General features: G+C 36.8%; 1 protein-coding gene across 1 annotated transcript; it reads left to right on the top strand.

Annotated features, from left to right (window-relative positions):
* The first annotated feature begins 16,774 nt into the window (after positions 1 to 16,774).
* LOC122275542 (berberine bridge enzyme-like 18) lies at positions 16,775 to 18,618 on the top strand. The gene has a single exon (XM_043084644.1). The coding sequence runs from the start codon at positions 16,787 to 16,789 to the stop codon at positions 18,398 to 18,400; it is 1,614 nt and encodes a 537-aa protein (XP_042940578.1). The 5' UTR covers positions 16,775 to 16,786; the 3' UTR covers positions 18,401 to 18,618.
* The last annotated feature ends 2,088 nt before the right edge of the window (positions 18,619 to 20,706 follow it).

Genomic DNA, 20,706 nt, shown 5'->3' with positions numbered 1-20,706 from the left:
AACAATGATATTCAGAGCCGCGCTCCTGCGACATGGCCGAAGGAACTAGGCAAGTATAGTTGGATGAGGCAATGGCATTTTTGAAGTGAGAGAACCTGCACCTGTGAGAAGAACAAGGGAAACATAAAGGAGTATTGGATGTCATACATATTGAAAAAAACAGTGTATAAATAAAAGATATGAACATCAAAAGTGAACATAATTGTATAAGATAAAGATTAGTTTACTATTAAGCAAATGAATCAACTTACGAAGAAATTTAGCTAAAATTTAGCTAATTTGATTAAAACACATTTACATCAAACTCAACACTTACATAATTTTAGCCATAAAAGAAATCTAGAAGGCTAAATAATTTTTTGACCATAAAATATTCTTTCCACTTCTATCTCTATCTTTCTGCTACTTCTATCTTTATGCTGGTCCTCTTCTGCTTGCAGGCCGGGCATGTTTTTTTTCTTTTTTTTAAAAATCATATAGTACTGGAATATATATTTATATTTTTTGACGGCAAATCATGTGATTTATATATATAATTATTTATGTTTGCTCATTTCTGGCCAGTATGATATTTAATGGCATTTTGTTTCTGTTAGTCAAAGTGTTAATTACAAGAGTTTGATTGGTCAAGCTGGTCTTTAATAAATATTATAAAATTTGTTTTATGTGCTTGTGACTCGATCTCTCGCTTCAAGCCTTTGCAGCACCTCTTGACGTTTGGTTCTTCAATTTCAGTTTGCAGCAACATTAATTTTTGCACTTTTTCCTGATCTTGTTGCCATTTTCTCGGTGCAATCTCAACTGCAGATAAAAATAAATCTAACGTGCTATATATGGTAGTTTTTCATTTGTTTGTACAGTTATTTTTTCAGAGAAGGTTATTTTTTCTTCCTGATTTTGTTGCACCTTTTTCGGTGCCATACCCAATTCAAATAAACATGACAAGCGGCTATAATTTGTTGCACCTTGACCTAGCTTTTTAATTCGATGCCACATGCAAGCTGTTTTTCAGCAGATATTATATCAAATTAAAGATATATATACACACACACACACACATACACACTAAGGAACGACCTCGGGTGTGTTAGCCCCGAGGTACATCTGACATAATGATTTAAATAAAAAAAAGTGAAAAAGTCAGTAGCTTATTTGTCCAGTATCATATTCTGGGTAGAGAAGTATATGGGAGGAAATGAATGTTGTAGTTGTTTGCGTAGCATAACTCGTAGGGATCAAGCAATGGATCATGTTGGAAACCCCCTAAGTATGAATTGTCTATGTGAACATGCAACTTTCCACCCACCAAGAGAAGCTTCCCACAAGTCCTAGATGGCTGCAGCAGCCTCTCAACAATCAAGGATAGCTGCTGAAAACTTCCCCATATTTGTCAACAATAGTGGCTACGTTAGGTACGCTTCTTTTACAAAAGGACATCATTTGCAATGGTGTAAACTATCCTCATTGAGGTGAGTGATCAAGGCAGAGGGCTGAGGGCGAAATATAGGTTCTGGGGAAACCCAGAACAGAGGGCCTTTTGATAGGTAGAGAGCTTGTTTATGAGTGTTTGTAATTTTGTACAAATATATTGAAAATACTGAGTTTCCACACCAGTGAACGTAGGAAAGTTGCCGAACCACTTAAATATTGTCTCTCTATGATCTTGTGTGATTCTTAGACATGCCAGAGGCGTAACAATTGGTATCGGAGCTTTAGTTTCGTGCTGTCTAGAAAAATCAAGTTGATCAAAAGTTACTTTTGATCATAAAATGACATTTCTTGCGTCAAGACGAATCCGTTGCTGCAAACACCATAAAAAACAGATGTCGAAGGAGCCTATATGTGCCCCTAGAAGTTGGAGAGTGCACAGATGTGCCTCAGTCGCACTAGAGGAAGAAGATGTGTGAGGGATGCTCTCCCACGCTCCCACACGCACCTGCAAGCTCTCCCACGTGCTACTATAGCAGAAGATTGATCTGAACCGTCCAAAAATTACAGATAATTTTTGGTTAGATCTAAGTCATTCGGAGTTTGATTTCAACGATCAAATAGTGGTTTCTAACTAATTGAATCATTATGGACTCATCCGTACGGTGGGAATATTGAGATTCACTATTGGTACTTTCAATCAGAATCATCCATAAGTTATATAACATTTTGGACTAGATCTAGGCTATTCGGAATCCGATTTCAACGATCAAATATTGCTTTCTAAATATTTGGATCATTTTGGACTCATCCGTACTATGAAAATGTTGAGATTTGACATCGGTACTAATGATCTGAACTATTCAGAATTCAGATGATTTTGAGCTTGATTTACGCCATTTGGAGTCTAATTGCAATGATCAAATATTGCTGACAAACTATTTGGATCATTCTGGATTTATTTGTATGATGGAAATGTTGAGATTCGCCATTGGTACTTTCTATCTGAATTATCCATAAGTTTCATATCATTTTGGGCTCGATCTATGCCATTTGGAGATTAATTGCAATGATCAAATAGTGTTGACAAACTATTTAGATCATTCTGGACTCATCCATACGGTGAGAATGTTGAGATTCGACATTGGTACTTTCGATCTAAACCATCTATAAGTTGCAGATCATTTTTGGGCTTGATCTTTGCCATTTGGAGTCCAATTGCGATGATCAAATAGTGTTGACAAACTATTTAGATTATTCCAGACTCATTCGTACGGTGAGAATGTTGAGATTCGCCATCGGTACTAAAGATCTGGACCGTTCAGACTTCAAATCAGTTGTGGGCTTGATCATAACCATTTGTTGTCCAATTGCGATGATCAAATAGTGCTGACAAACTATTTGGATTATTCTGGACTTATTCGTACAGTGGGAATGTTGAGATTCGCATTGGTACTAATGATCTGGACTATTCAAACTTCAAATCAGTTGTGGGCTTGATCAAAGCCAGTTGGAGTCCAATCCAGACAGACTCATTTGTTTTGGGCTTGATCTTACCCTGTTGGAGTCGTGCCAGACTCATTTGTTTTGAGCTTGATTTCAGCTAGTTGAAGTCCAATTCAGCTGGTCTCAATTCTTTTGCGCTTGATTTAAGCCATTTAGGATCATGAAGTTTGACGAGCAAACTTCAGATCATTGGATGATGTTGATTAACTTGTTATATCGGCAGGTTACGGCAGTCATACAACTCATGGAGCACAATATTATTAAGAGGAGAACTGCAACGAATCTTATTGTGGCTTTCTTTGAAAAGCCAGTTGCAAATAAAAAATTGCATATGAAGAAATTGTTCAACTTCAAAAAGGCAAACGGTACTTTTTGTTGCCCAATAGTATTTGGCATTGTGGTCAAAAAGTTGGGAGGTCATGAGAATTGCTATGAGTAATTCTGCAAAGAAGTCAAAGTTGAAGTTTCAAAATATAAGAGACCTTATCCTAGATGAGGAGATGCGCAGAAGAGATTCTGGAAATATCTCGAGTTTGTTGGTCCTGAATGTTGATAATCAAGGAAGAAGGTTGGATTAGTCAAAGTCCAAGAATAAGGGCAAAGGCAAGTCAAGATCTGGATAATAGATGACTCACTAGGAATTGTGGCAAGACAGGCCACAAGAGACTACTAAACTCAGGAGAAAACTGAGAATGATGTTGTGAATATGGTGACTGATGAAATACATGACGTCGTATTTCTTGCAGTGCATAATGCTGTTAAAGACAGATTGAAGACATCAATCATTCAGTAGTATTTTCTTAAAAAGGCATGGAAGATCACGAATGATTTATTGGTCTTGGCTCTTGGTAATGGTTATGCGAATTAGATAAGAAAGTAAAAGGAAGTCAGTTTTACTTTTCCTCATCTAACCTGAAGAAATCTCCCTAGACCACGACATGAAGCAAATGTGTGAGAGATGGGAACAAAATGTCACATGTTCCAGGGATATCTACACCTGAAGTTGATGATTGCATGACTGCCAAGACAATCAGACCTCCATGGTGGTTATTACCTTAAACTATATCCTGTTGAATGAAGGTAGTGAACTATGGTACGAAGAAAAATCTTGCAAGAATAGGGATTATGCAAGTCGAAATTAGCAGAGACTGCACACAAGATGGGCACATCGACTGAAGACATGATATGTTAGTAGCAGGATGATGAGTTAGTCGCTCAGGTCAAAGATGGAGACCTCAACAACAGGTTCTCTAATATGTGTCAAGGTCCATGTGAGACCATTGATTCCCAGTGCAGTGGGAGATGTGTTGCTCTATATAGATGTATTGATTAAGGGCACTATACGTGATGAACTAAAGTTATGCATCACTTTAGTTAGTCTTCTAACTTGAAGACATGAGCTATAAAATTCCAGAGATGATAAGGGATCATGCTGGAGATAAAGGCTGGCATGTTGAGAACCAGTCTCCAAGTTGGAGATTGATGATTATAGGATTATGGAGTCTGGTTTGAAAGCTGTAAAGGCACTAGGTAGATTGTTCACTCGGTTGTGGGTCGAGCAAAGCTCAGTTCACTCAAGGTGTGCATGAGTGTGGACTCATGAACTCGAGTAAAAGAAAAATCCTAGACAGTTGAGATTGTGCAGTAAAGCACTTGTAAATCTCATCTGAAGAAAATCTCTTGCAAGCTCTATGGATGTAGACAATGCTGATGCATTTGAAGATGCATTTGGAGAGGTATCTGGACATCCATTGAAGACGTACCTGCAAATGTATTTGATAGCAGAAATCTCTCATGACTAACAAGCATTCCAATGAAGGAGTGAAATCATTTGAGGGATGCAACATTTTGTAATATTTTAGTTTGGCACACTTGGGTGGAGGGAGTAATTGTTGGAAACCCCTCAAGTGTGAATTGTCCATGTGAACATGCAGCTTTCCACCCACCAAGAGAAACTTTCTACTAGTCCTAGATGGCTGTAGCAACCCCTCAACAGTCAAGGATAGCTGCTGGAAACTTCCCCATGTTTGTCAACAATGGTGGCTACGTTAGGTAGGCCTCTCCTATAAAAAGAGATAATTTGCAATGGTGTAAACTATCCTCACTAAGGTGAGCGATCAAGGTAGAGGGCTGAGGGTGAAATATAGGTTCTGGGGAAACCCAGAACAGAGGGCCTTTTGAGAGACAGAGAGCTTGTTTATGAGTATTTGTAATTTTATACAAACATATTCACAATATTGAGTTTCCGCATCAGTGGACGTAGGCAAGTTTCTGAAGTACTTAAATATTGTCTCTCTATCATCTTGTATGATTCTTGGACAGGCCAAAGGCGCAACAGATCGAAGTCTGCAAGAGTTGAATTGCCGTCAAAAGTCATAAGGACTTCTGCTGCCATCTCTGGATCATGCATTTGTTGGAAGCTGCTCATGATTTCTAGACTAAAGGACCCCTAGTTGGAGCAAAAGCTTAAAGCCATGGAAATAAAGTCTGAGCGAAAAATTAATCGGAATATGAGAATAGTTAACTAAAAAAGGAAATGTATGGTTGTAAGAATGTGAAGCAAGCAATCATTAGTTATATAAAAAACCGTTTTCATTTCATTCACTTGTTAAATAGCATGATAATTGGTCCAATACAATAATTATTTCTCAGTGGAACAAAACTGCCTTGTAGAAATAAAGCAAGCAGAGTTAACTGAAAAAGAAATAAAGAAGACAGGAAGAGAAGGTATTTTCAATCTATCTGTAGCTAGCTACAAATTAAAGCATGCAGTTAATGATATCCATGCCTGAGCGAAAGAGAGAGTGAAATGAGAAAGACGTGTTTCAAAATGATATCCAAAGAAAAAGAAGACATGATGATTAGAGAGAGACCTTAATTAGAATTAGATGGTATCTTTGTGCTATTGTTTGTTGAATTTCAGTAGACTGAAAGTCACTAACAACCCTCATCAAACTATACAAACTAACACATAGTAGTACTAGTTTTGAGTACGTACTATTGTTGCCATGAAACGCTCTATATGTAAAACACGAGAGAGAGAGAGAGAGAGAGAGAGAGAGAGAGAGAGAGAGAGAGAGAGAGAGAGAGAGAGAGAGAGAGAGAGAGAGAGAGAGAGAGAGAGAGAGAGAGGGTTAAGGGTTAGAATAATTGCATAGAAAAATAAGGGAATGATAAGGTTGGGATGTTAGAGTAACAACCTCCTAATTAGAACAAGGTTTTGTACACATGGCGGGTTCGATAATTTCCTAGGATTTCCATTATTTCCTAACCGTAAGTTACAGCTGGCCGGCGGTCGATAAACTATTCACATGCCTAATAATATTAGTGGCTATTTCTTTCTTACGTTATTTTTCTATAACCTTGCCTTGTAATTACGTACGTCGACTTTTGTTTTATTTTTTCTAATTTTCCATGCATCTTAATTTCCCATGTTTTCTTTTTTCATTTTTTCTAATATTCTGATAACATAATTTAATTTATTATAATGTTAATTCCTTGCTATAGCACTTGTATTTTTAATCTATAATATAGGATGGGAATAGCCAGTGTTCATGGAGGCTGGGGATTGAGTTCGCCAGCTTTCATCTATACTTTTTAGTATGCGCACACACATATATAAACATGGTACGTAGCTAGTTAATTAGACATTAATTAAAATGAGTTATTCTATTTTTAAGTTTGTGTATACACCATCCACATAATTTAAGGTGCGGTTTGGATAATGAGATAAGATAAGATGATTTTAGATGAAAGTTGAATAGAATATTGTTAGAGTATTATTTTTTAATATTATTATTATTTTGAAATATGAAAAAGTTGAATTCTTTATTATATTTTGTGTGAAAATTTGAAAAGATTATAAAAATGAGATGAGATTAAGTGTGGCAAATCCGCGTGCTAACGGGTCATGTCAAGTCATGTATATTATACAATATGGGTCAATCTAAATACAACCCGTTAAGCTTAATAGGTCAGATTTTCAAATCATAACACGATTCATTAAAATAATGGACTGACATGACATGACCCGTTATGAATTAATTAAAAATACATTGACACGGCACGGCCCGTTTCGACCCGTTTATGTAAATGGGTTGAATTGACCCAAATAATCCATTTGACTTGATCAACATAATTTCACATAAAATTTAAAATCATAATATCTCCAAAAAATATAAAATTAACTACACAAGTCTAAAATTACAATCCAAATATTAAAAATACCAAAATTACAATCCATAGGAAGTGTGTGAAGCGATTGTGACTCGTGAGAACTGACTCAACTGAGAACTAAGAGACAAACTCAATATATCTGAAGATGAATGTGAGATTGTGAGGGAGTCCGAGTTAAAGTGCAGCGGGAGTAGGGTTTTTTAGTTTTATGTATAAGGATAAAAATGTAAATTTAACTCTCTTAACGGGTCATAATGGGTTGACCCGTTAATCAATCGTATCTTAACAAGTCAATCCATTTTGATCTGAACTTGTTAAGGCTAAACCTAAACCCCTATTGCCACCCGTAGATGAGATGAGATGAAATGAAACACTTTCACTATCTAAAAAGTAAGATATGATTTGAGAATAAATTTTGAGTACCACTAGGTTGCCGCCCAGCAATCACTGTTGGGCGTGCTCCCTAGCCAAAATTTACTTTTCTAATTTGTTATTCATATTTTCTTAACATCTTTAAACATTTTAAAAAAAATATAAAAAAATATCAATACACTAATAGTTACCTTCATAATTAGTAATTAAAAAAATTTAAAAAAATTAAATGCATGAGTAGTTAAAATGAGGAGGTAAAATGAAAAGTAAAGTAGCATTATTCATAAAATTTTCAATTAAGATGGACTTGTATTTGTATTTGCTTGCTGTACAAGTTTAATTATGTATTACTTTTGGAGGCGGGTGTGATGTTTATTTGGATATTAATATATATATATATACGGTAAATCTATATGGCACATGCGTCCGACTAGTTTGCACATGTATCTCACCCTTTTTATCACTTAAGATCAACTTATACTTCACTAAACGCTCGCTTGCTTAAACAAGCTTCATACACCCTGACATCTACACCCAATTCAAATCCAACCAACATAGCACTCAACACAATACAACCAACTACATAACATATCTCGACACTTTACTCAACCTACTTGGCATAAAACCATATCACAACTACACCGCATCCAATCACTTTACACAGTTCACAACTCCGAACTGTATAGTGACCCCATCACATCACATGGCATCCGACCGTTATGCAGACTACACAATCATCCCATCCTTCACATGGCACAGCTACATATCACGCTTCCATCACTTCACAACACACTGCCACATCGCCCACTACATCATACGGCACAAAATCCCGTCACTTCACACTACTTACGACCATAATACAAACTGCACAGTAATGTCCAACACTTCAACTACGTCGCCACATAATATGCTTAACAACTACATAATAGCCCATTGCTTCAACAAATCACACTTCAAAAACTACACAACCACATTATCAACAACTACGTTCACAGTCTATAATTTACAACACACCTTTGCAATTACTAAGACAGCCCACCAACTAACATTTTACAACACCAATTAACTTCAAAACGAAGTCAATCATCGAAGGAAAAAGGGATAGAAATTATACCCTATTGAAATCATCGTGTTGCTTGCTGCCCGGCATGGTCCGGCGGTGGCGGCTACGCAAGTGCAAGGAGGGGCCATGTTAGGGCATGGAGGTCACTGCCGTGACCCTAAAACAACGTTGTTTGGGTGGAGCTAGGGTTTGGAGGGCTTTATGGTGGTGGTAGTGGGCGGTGATGGGTGGTCTATGGCTGGCTTGGCTGTGTACAGTGTTGGGATGTGCGGGGATGCTAAAGATCGAAGGAGAAAAGAGAGGGAGGCAAGGCCTTGGTTGGCTGGACACACTGATGTTGGGGTTGGGTCATAGAGTTGATCCTGGGTGGCTGTGGGTGGTGACAGCCATGGTTGGAAGCTACGCATGGTGACAAGGCACCGAATCTAGTGAGATATGTGAGGGAGAAAGGGAAATGGAGTCGATCTGTGGTGCAAATCCAAGTTGATATAAGATATCATTGATTTTCTCCAAAATCATTTAGAATAATATCAGTTATTTTGTTTCAAATCATATTTTTATGCTCATTCTTGCCTTGTTAGTAAATATTTGATTTCAAGTTTGGAAGTGATTCTGAGTTTGATTTTGACTAAAGTTTTGGTAGGATTCTTGTTTATTTATGTGTTGATTTCTCATACAATAATTTAGTTTTTTTTTTTTTGAAAAAATCTTCATAATTTTGAATTTTGTAGCTATTTAAGTCCAGCTTGTGGGCTTCATAAAAGAATTTTTGAATTTTATTATTAATCAATATTATTCAGAGTTTTCTAACCCGGCTGCCACTTATGAGAGATATTCAACATTAGATTGACCTTGCTTTGGAGTCGAGTTTGCCTAATTGACTTGCGTATCGCCTCAATCCCAAGGAATCTGAAGAGTTGCAGCGACATGTGGTAGAGTTGTTGGGGAGGGGCTACATCAGTGAGAGTATGAACCCATGCACATTCCTTACCCTGCCAGTGTTGAAGAAAGATGGCTCTTGGCATATGTATGTTGACAGTAGAGCAATCAGTAGGATTATAGTGAAATACAGGTTTTCAATTCCCCATTTGGATGATATGTTTGATCAGTTGTCTGGTTCTAAGGTCTTCTAAAAAATTGACCTTAAAAGCAAATACCACCAGATTAGAATAAAGTCTGGGGATGAGTGGAAAACAGCGTTTAAGATGCAACATGGATTGTATGAGTGGATGGTCATGCCTTTTGGGCTGTCCAATGTGCCCAGTACATTTATGAGATTTATGCATAAGGTTTTACAACCTTTTAATGGGGAAACTCATTTATAGTTTGACATGGGTGTCACACTTTGATCACCTCCATGCTATTTTTGATATGCTGAGGATGGAGCACCTATTCGTCAATTAGAAGAAGTGTTCTTTTTTCATTACTTTTGTGACTTTTCTTGGTTTTGTTGTGTCTACTGATACAAATCAATCAAAGATAGATGAGGTCTTGGAGTGGTCTAAACCAAAGACCTTACACGATGTCAAAAGCTTCCATGGATTGGCGTCCTTCTAGCGCTAGTTCATCAGAAACTTCAGTACTCTGATTGCTTCTATCACAAAGTGCCTCAAGGGATGCGATTTCCAAGGGTTTGAGGAGGTAGATGCCAGTTTTCAACTGGTCAACCAGAAGATGATAGAGGCACCAGTTTTGGCACTTCCTGATTTTGAAAAGATGTTTAAGGTAAATTGTGTTGCATTTGGGCTTTGCATTGGTGGTGTTCTTAGTTAGAAGGGTCGCCCAATAGCTTTTTTCAGTGAGAAGCTATTGAGATCAAAGAAGAATTATTCCACCTATGATCTAGAGTTCTATACCATAGTTCAGTCCCTGAAGCATTGGTGTCACTACCTAATACAGAGGGAGTTCAGTCTTATCATTGATCATGAGGCCCTGAAGTACATCAATGGTCATCATAAACCAAGCAGACGGCTTGCCAAGTGGGTGGTGTACTTGCAAGAGTTCACGTTTGCGTTGAGGCATCAAGTAGGGAGTCTAAACTGTGTTGCAGATGCCCTGAACCGTTGTACATTACTCCTCACCACCATGAGCACCAGAGTAGTAGGGTTTGAGCCTTTCATTGATATGTTTGTAGCAAATCCTTTCTTTAGGAGGATAATTCAGGAGGTAATTGATGGTCAACGTCATGATTTTATTTTGCATAATGGTTACTTGTTTTGTGGATTAGAGTTGTGCATTCCATATTGTTCACTATGGCAGTAGATTCTTAGTGAACTTCATAACGAGGGTCACTTTGGGGGAGATAAGACGTTGGCCCTTATCTCTTCTGACTATTATTGGCCCAAATTGACTAGTGATGTGGCTCATTATGAGGAGCGATGTTATGTATGTTAGCGGACCAAGGGAGTTCTCACTAATGCGGGCCTATACACTCCTTTACCTATTTGTGAAGCCCCTTGGTTTGATGTCAGTATGGACTTTATGTTGGGCTTACCCCATACCCAACAGGCATTGGATTCTATTTTGGTTGTGTTGACCAGCTTTCCAAGATGGTCCATTTTGTATCTTGCAAGAAAACAATGGACATTGCCCAAATCACCCATCTTTACTTCAGGGAGATTGTGCGTTTATATGGTGTTCCTTGATCAATCATTTCATATCATGTCACCAAGTTCATGAGCCATTTCTGGGGGAGTTTATGGGAGAAACTGGGGACAAAGTTGAATTTTAGCAATGCCTACCACCCACAAACTGATGGTCAGAGTGGTGAATCAGAGTTTGGACAACCTTTTGAGGTGTTTGGCAGGAACTAAATTGAAGCAATAGGATTTGGCATTACCTCAAGCAAAATTTTCCTATAATAGATCGAGGAACAAAACCAAAGGAATGAGCCCATTTGAAATTGTCTATGGTCAGAACCCATTCGGAGTGCTTGACTTAGCCCCTATTCCACATGTAGGTCATTTGAGTCATAAGGTAGATGAGATGGCAGAACATCTTCAGGGCATTCATGAGCAAGAGAAACTAGCCATTCACAAGAGCAATGCCAAGTACAAGGTTCGTATTGACAGTCATCGTTGTCAGGTACTTTTTGATGTTGGTGATTTTGTTTGGGCAGCATTAACTCGTGATCTTTTTCCTATTGGAGAGTATAATAAGCTTAAGGAGGGGAAGATTGACCCCTGTGAAATACTGCAGAAGATCAATGATAAGGCATACATGCTGCGCCTCCCTAGTCATTTGAGGACTTCTTATGTCTTTAATATGAAACACCTGAGTCCTTGTTCTGTGGATTTTGATGAAGTTACTGTGAACTCGAGGACGAGTTCTTTCCAACCATGGGCAACTGATGTAAGAGGATCTGAGTCAAATGATGCTGAGTTGTCAGATGGTATGTTGATGGTGTTGAGATACCTTGAGTTGGCAAATCAGTGCAAAGATGGCAGGTAATCGTGATCTTTTTTCTAATTAGGGCAGTTTTAGATGCATTTCGGTATTTTGGTCATAACTTTGGCTACGGGTATCAGAATCGCACATATGAACCCAATTTAGAAATCTTATTTCAGCATGGTTGTGGCCAATAAGCTTTGCTTGGTGTGCATCTTTTCCAAGTTCAAAATCCACTTTTTTCCCTTTCGAATCCTCATTTATAGTTATTTTTTTCTTTTTATGATAATATTTCATTTATTGTTAAGGAAGTGATTTCGAACCTGATTTGGGCCAGATTTTTGGCATATTATTTCTTTTATTACGTATTTAATTTTGGCATGATTATTGAGATTTTTCTATTTTTGGTAAAATTATGATAGTAAAATTATAGTAAGGACAATTTCCAACTATACAGCCCAGCTTGTGGGCTATTTTCGATATACTTTTATTTGATGATTTTGAATTGAACATCATAGGTGTTTCTTTATGTTTTTGGGTGATTCTCTTGTGTTTTTCCTTATGAATTATCTATTAAAACTAGCCTACAAAGTAATTGCTATTTTGTCCAGTGTCAATCTGCCATGAGGGGTGTTTGACAGTGGATATAAGGAGAAGAGGTGGCCTACGGTGGGACATGGTGGCTCATGGTGGTTCGGCGTCATGATCTGCGTAGAGCTGTAGTTGGGATAGGGAATTTGAGGGAGAAAAGGCGACGAGGTAAGCCGTGGGGAAGTCTACGGCGAGGGTGAGGCCAAGAAGCGGGGTTCGGTTGGCACGGTGGTGGTGTGGTGGAGGGAGATTGAAGGGAGATGAAGAGAGAGGGCTTTGGGGAAGAGAGAGAGAGAGAGAGAGAGAGAGAGAGAGAGAGAGAGAGAAGCCCACGGGGGAAAAGGTCATCGGCCTACGGCGAAGGGCTAGGTTGTTGCTGCATCGTGGGGAATGGCTGGCTGCGCAAGGTGGCGTCGGGGAGAAGGAAATCGGGGAGGCAGAAAGGGAGAAATGACTAGAGAGGGGGAAAGGAGAGAGAAGGAAGAGGGAAAAAGGTTAGGGTTTTGGGATTTTAATTTAGGCCTTTCATCTAGGGATTCCTAACCTAATCCAACGGTGGAGATTTTAAACACTTCAAATAATTAACTAAATAATAGATAGATGAAATAAAATGCAATGTGACGAAATAAAAATCAAACTTTGTTTTCTAAAATCACCAAGCAATATTTTCCACCATAAAATAAAATAATGAAGTTCTCTAAATAGTTTTAAGAGAAATAAATACTGGAAAATAGTAGAGTTTTTAACATAAAATGAAATATTAAATATCACATAATATTCTTAAAGAAATAAAATCATTTAAATAAAATCATTTTCTAAACTATAATATTTTCGAGGCTTCAAAATATAAAGAGGCTTACTTGAAAATATGGGTTTGGTTCAATAATACAAAAAAAATACCCCTATATGAAATAATTTTGAACCTTTAAATATTTTGAAGATTTTAAAACATAGAGATCTATTTAAAAATTACCCGTAATATTTAAAAATACTACTTTAATGTTTAAAACACGTAGATGAGACTCGTGACCAATTGAGAGAAAAAGAAGCGGTTGGTCACAACCTAGATTTTGAGACTTTTTTTTTTTTGTATGTCAAGAGAGTTATTTCAAAGCAAATTAATATTGTTATCAAGTTTAGTAATAGGATTGTGCAAGTCATCATGGTTTTATGATCTAACTCCAAAGTTTTTATTAAGTGAACCACAAACGATTGCACTTCATGCTAAATGCAGGGACATGAACTTTTACATAGAAACGTTGACACATGCAATGTAAAATTTTCATAAAACACTCTTTTCATCCTTTAGACTTCTTAACATGTGTTCATATCATTTGAACTCGGCGTCTTATACTTGGCATATCATATCATAGAGCTCACATGCCTTGATTATTTCATGATTCACATGAATGGATACCTCACAGCTCCCCTAAGTACTGTGTTTTTCCCATTAGTTACCGCATCAACCATCGATTCCTTTGATCGAGATGACTACGTCTTATCATCAACCAGTCGACTATACTTCGTTGACCCAGGGGTCTCCACTTGACTTTAAATACTCCAGAGTGGATTGAAAGTTCCACTAGGGCATTTTCCCGTCCTATCATTTAGAGTCGTGATAAAAAAATACTTTGACTCTTCATTTTGTAAAACATAGACTATAATGCATGAAACATGATGTAACACTCTAGGCTATGCGTCAATCTTAACGGTTAGTTCCCATCCTGAAAAACTAAATTTATGATTGTAAATCTAATGGTGCAGAACGTGTGTGGATTAGGCATGTCCAAAAGAGGATTAAAAAGCTTGGTTAGAGATTTTAATCCTCTTGTTTTGGCTATTTCCAAACCTTTTGCTGAAAAGGTTTTTATGGATTTTTGGGCGTGATTTCTTGGTTTTCCTTCTTATTCCTCTAATGAGGCAATAAGGGGTAAACTTTGGATGTTTTGGAATGTGGATTTGACTTTTGAAGTGCAAGGCATGTCTAATCAATTTATTCATGGGTTATTTACAAAGGTAGACAAGCGTCTCTATGTGTCTTATGCCTATGATAAGTGCACACAAGTAGAAAGAAGAGAGCTCAGGCAGGATATTGAGGATGCTCAAATGGATGATGTTCCTTGGCTTGTAGTGGGTGACTTTAATACTATCCATGAGGATGGGAAACGGGTATGGGCTAATCCAAGGCCTTTATCGGCTATTAACTTGCTTATCAAACAAGTTTTTGTTAGCCGACCTAATGCGGTGGTGTGGTGTAAACCAGTGGCAGAGTGGGTGAAATTAAATGTTGATAGGAGTTGCAGGAGAAACTCGGGATCTTGTGGAGGTGGTGGGGGATCATTGGGGGAATGTCAGGGTTGCTTTTTCGGAACATATGGGATTTGGTACTAATAATGCTACTGAACTAAGGGCCCTTACCAGAGGTGTGCCTATTTGCGAAGAGTTTGGCTTTTATCATGTGGAGATCGAATATGACTCTTCCTTACTTGTTCGCTGGTTGACCTCAAAGGATTGCAATGTATGGTATCTCTGGGACTATTGGAAGGAGCTGCTTGATGGCCTTGAAGGCATGAGTTATTCAATTTCTCACATCTTCCATGAGGGCAACTAAGTTGCAGATTTCTTTGCTCACCAAGCAGAATCTAGGATCACTAGGACGTATGGGGTTTCTGAAATATTATTGCAGGTTGTGAGGGGCATGGTTCGACTTGACAAGATTGGTCTTCCCTCTTTAAGATGTTAACTTGTGTATAAAATAAGAATGTGTTTGCTCAGTTGGCAGTTTTGTTGGTATTTGGTTTAGTTTTGGTGCTGTTTTATTTTTTTGCCGTTGATGCTTGGGATGGTTTTATTTATGTCTATTTGTAAATCCCTTAGGTCTTCATTGTTACCGCAGTCTGTTTCTACTATAAGTGAGGTTTCTTGATAAAATTTGGAGGGGCTCACTATCCATATGACCTCATCCCTAATTTCTTAAAAAAAAAAAAAAAATAGTAAGAGACTTGAAAATATACGTGAATGTTATGGGGGTAACATATTTTGCATGTTGTATTTTCTAAGGTTAATTTGCAGACCATTCCAACAGCCAGATTTGAAGGACGAATCGCCACAATAAATTAAATAGGAACAGAGGAGATTAATTAATTCGAAGCTAGCGTCTGCAAGTAGAAAGTCTAAATTGCATGGCAACTTGACAATATTGAACTTTGACCATGCAACTTGTCACTTTTCTTCACCAAATGTTTTTAATATACATTCATATAATATACAATGTATTAATCATATCATATGTATATCATATAATATACAAATCTTTTTTTGACCTTGTAAATTTTGAACTCTTCTACATTTCATGACCGTAACATTATTTTATTTTATTTTTTCTGAATTTCTTTCAATACTTGAACGAATTGCGGACAACGCAAGGACTAGGCATGCACCCGTTTCAGATGCTTCTACCTATGAAATTTCAGAACCTATGACCGCTGACTCGACAAAACAGCCTTTTCCTAATTCTTAGTTTGTAAATTCAGTTAAAGCAGCTTACAATTAAAGAAAATGCCAAAGAACTTTGAAAAGTTCTTATATATATATATATATATAATATAAGATTTGTAAAAATGCTTTGAGCTGACTTTCTCCTATTTATTTTTTTATGCATTCTAGAAGCGATAAATTAAAACCGATGATTTCAGTAACAATAAACACAATTATTTTCATAATTATGTTTTAAAATAAAAGTATTTTTGTAAGGCGATAATAATTTTATAATAATATTATTTATTTAAAACATAATTGTAAAAAGGGTTATGTACGTCTTTATCATTTTCCTAAGTTTTGATAAGATTGATAAAAGTGAAAGATCCATGCACGCGAAATTACACTTCAAACATCAAATTAGTCCTAATTGGCAAAGGCAGAGATTGTTCTCTTTGCACGATCATTGTAAACGATAATAACAGATAATTCAACCAAAAAATGATTTATTAATTAATTAGTTTGTCAAAGTTCAAAGTGCGCGATATATTTTTTGTGAGAATCCATGATCTCTCCCTGGCCAATCAGCTGGATGGACGATGGAATGGTTTCCTGCAAAGTCAGAAACTATGTACGTTATACGCAACAGTAGTGGTTAGAAGCACCATTCTACGTAACATTTTCACATCAATTTCCAAGTATTCAACAAAGTACGTATATATCTCCACATAACACTATAAATAAGGAAGCTCGCATCCTGTTTTTAATGCAGAAACACAAACAAATATGAAGCCCGTTAGCTCTTCAGTGCTTATTCCATTTGTTCTTACTCTTCTTTTCTCATTTTTGTGGGCAACTTCGGCTCACACTCATGAAGACTTCCTTCAATGCTTGACCCTTCACGCTGGAAACTCTACCTCTTCAATTTCTCAAGTCATTTACACCCCTGCCAATTCCTCATATTCATCCATATTGGAATTTTCCATACAAAATCCTAGATACTCAACACCTGCCACCCCGAAACCTCTAGTCATTATTACCCCATTGCATGTCTCCCAAATTCAAGCAACCATTAAGTGTTCCCAAAAACATGGCATGCAAATAAGAGTTAGAAGCGGTGGTCATGATTTTGAGGGCCTTTCTTATGTTTCTTATGTTCCATTTGTCATAATCGATCTAATAAATCTTCGTTCAATCAATGTTGATGTAAAAAATGGCACTGCATGGGTCGAAACCGGTGCCACTCTCGGTGAAGTATACTATACAATTGCCGAGAAAAGTAGAAACTTTGGCTTTCCAGCAGGATTATGCCCAACTGTGGGTGTTGGTGGACACATCAGCGGGGGAGGGTACGGCACCTTGTTGCGCAAATATGGTCTTGCTGCAGATAATATTGTTGATGCCCAAATGATTGATGTTAAGGGTAGAATCCTTGACAGAGAATCCATGGGAGAAGATCTATTTTGGGCCATTCGAGGAGGTGGAGGGGCCAGCTTTGGAGTCATTGTTGCGTGGAAAATCAAGCTGGTTCATGTTCCATCAATTGTGACTGTATTCACAGTTAATAGGAACTTGGAACAAAATGCAACCAAGCTTGTTCATCGATGGCAATATGTTGCTGACAAGCTTGATGAAGACCTATTCATTCGCGTCATCTTGAGTGCTGCCAATTCTAGCCAAGAAGGGAGGAGAACAATACAAGCTTCATTTAATTCCTTGTATCTCGGAGGGATAGATAATCTCCTTTCATTGATGCAAGAGAGCTTCCCTGAGCTGGGTTTGGTAAGAGAAGATTGCTCTGAAATGAGCTGGATTGAATCTACCCTCTACTTTGCCGGGTTTCCAAGTGGGGAATCCTTGGATGTACTGCTAAGCAGGACTCCTCTAACAAGACCAACTTTTGTCAAAGTAAAATCTGATTATGTGATGGAACCTATTCCAGAAGTTGGCTTGGAAGGTATCTGGGAGAGATTTTACCAAAAAGAGGCCAAGGAAGCAGAATTGGTCTTGAGTCCATATGGGGGAAGAATGAGTGAAATCTCGGAATCTGCAATTCCTTTCCCACATAGAGCTGGTAACATCTACAAAATGCTACACTTGGTGCTTTGGGAAGAAGAAGGAATTGCGGCATCCGAGAGGCATATAAGTTGGATCAGAAGGCTTTACAGTTACATGGCTGCCTATGCTTCAAAATCTCCAAGAGCTGCATACATCAATTATAGGGACCTTGACATTGGAACAAATAGTAAGGAAGGCAACACAAGCTATAGACGGGCAAGTACATGGGGTACTAAATATTTCAAGAGCAACTTTAACAGGTTGGTTCACGTGAAGACCATGATCGATCCCACTAATTTCTTCAGGAATGAACAAAGCATCCCGGCTCTTTCATCCTGGTGATAGGTGATTTTAAAGCTGATGCTTAATTACAGAAGATATTGTACTCTACAATAAATCCTCTCTCTATCTTATTTTACCTATTATTTCATTTAATAAGTGCATATCATAAAGGCCATATATATGGATATTATATGTGCGACATGTTTATTTTCCATTAATGTAGTACTTTTCATTTACTTCAATTATATATTTTGATCTGTTGGTTTTTTTGTTATGAATTAATGATACTCAATTACATCACTAACGCTCTTAGACTTTCTCAGTATACAGAGAAAGTTTGAAACAATTGCCAATCAAGGGAAGCGTGCCACTAAGACATTAATGCTTTCCAATTTTCAACAAAAATTTGACATATGGGCAGCAGATGGTGGAAAAAATCCACAATCATTGTCCATATTTCAATGGATAAATTAATTGTTGCTATTAAAATAAATGATTAGGTGGCTTATTTGATATATGTCAAATAAATGATGCCTTTTCCTAATTCTTAGTTTGTAAATTCAGTTAAAGCAGCTTACAATTAAAGAAAATGCCAAAGAACTTTGAAAAGTTCTTATATATATATATAATATAATATAAGATTTGTAAAAATGCTTTGAGCTGACTTTCTCCTATTTATTTTTTTATGCATTCTAGAAGCGATAAATTAAAACCGATGATTTCAGTAACAATAAACACAATTATTTTCATAATTATGTTTTAAAATAAAAGTATTTTTGTAAGGCGATAATAATTTTATAATAATATTATTTATTTAAAACATAATTGTAAAAAGGGTTATGTATTTATCATTTTCCTAAGTTTTGATAAGATTGATAAAAGTGAAAGATCCATGCACGCGAAATTACACTTCAAACATCAAATTAGTCCTAATTGGCAAAGGCAGAGATTGTTCTCTTTGCACGATCATTGTAAACAATAATAACAGATAATTCAACCAAAAAATGATTTATTAATTAATTAGTTTGTCAAAGTTCAAAGTGCGCGATATATTTTTTGTGAGAATCCATGATCTCTCCCTGGCCAATCAGCTGGATGGACGATGGAATGGTTTCCTGCAAAGTCAGAAACTATGTACGTTATATGCAACGATAGTGGTTAATTAGAAGCACCATTGTACGTAACATTCACTATAAGAAATCAGGTCATTTACAGTGTTTAAAATCATTTTGCAAAAAACCATCTAAACTGATGCATATATTCATTTCCAGTGATTTTAAATTCCTTGTCATTCGCTGCTATTATCGCGTCTTTTTTGCTTAAAGCAGTGATAAAAAAAATTTCGCTGCTTAAAACACTTTTAGCAGTGATTTTTTTCCTTGTTAATACTCCCAACATCGCTGTAACTATCCTTGCAATTATAGATATATCGCTGAGAAATCTCAATTACAGCATTTTAAATCCTTGCAAATACTTTATAAATCGCTGCAATTGATATTTGCTATTTCTAGCGAAAATTTAAAAATTGTTGGAAATGGTATTTTGCAGCGTAATATGAACGCTATAAATAGGACCAAAAGCACTGCAAATAGGAAAAAATTATTGCAAATGTGATCATACATGTTTGGAAAATCGTTGTTAAAGTAGCATTTAAAATCGCTGCAATTACTATAAAAAGCGCTGCAATTAATCTTCTAATTCCAGCGATTTATTTAAGAATTGTTACAAATAATCTTTTGTAGCGTAATATAAATGCTGAAAATAGCACCAAAAGCGCTGCAAATAGGAAAAACTTGTTACAAATGTGGTCATCCATGTCTAGAAAATCGTTGTTAAAGTGTAATTGTAGCATTTAAAATCGCTGTAATTACTATAAAAAGCGCTGCAATTACTCTTGTATTTCCAGCGTAATATAAATGCTGAAAATAGATAAAAAAAACGTTGCAAATAGAACAGAATTGTTGCAAATGTGGTCATCCATGTTTGGAAAATCGTTATTAAAGTGTAATTGCAGCATTTAGAATCATTGGAACGTCTATAAAAATCGCTGCAATTGATGTTTTGGCGTATTTTTTTTTTTCCGATCTCGCCAGTTACATTGGTTATATATATATATATGAGAAATGATATTTGCAGTCGTACTTGTGCAAGCGACGTGCAGTCGCTTTGAAAAAAATGAATTAATATGAGACCCACATGAAAAAAAACTAACTTTAATCGTAGACCCCACTCTTTTTCAAAGCGATTACGCGGCGTTTGCAAGTCCACGATTGTATGTAGCATTGCTCTATATATATAACCATCATTTTCGAACTTGATCCAAAATATAATTTTTATTTATCTTGTTCATGTCAGTCACTAAATAA

Source organism: Carya illinoinensis, chromosome 9 (assembly GCF_018687715.1).
Source record: "Carya illinoinensis cultivar Pawnee chromosome 9, C.illinoinensisPawnee_v1, whole genome shotgun sequence".
In the NCBI taxonomy this organism is placed as follows: Eukaryota; Viridiplantae; Streptophyta; class Magnoliopsida; order Fagales; family Juglandaceae; genus Carya; species Carya illinoinensis.
The sequence above is the reverse complement of the archived record's forward strand: the minus strand, read 5'-3'. Positions and strand labels throughout refer to the sequence as shown.

Coding starts and splice junctions, on each gene's coding strand:
- LOC122275542 (XM_043084644.1), top strand. CDS start 16,787: ATGAAGCCCGTTAGCTCTTCAGTGCTTATTCCATTTGTTCTTACTCTT.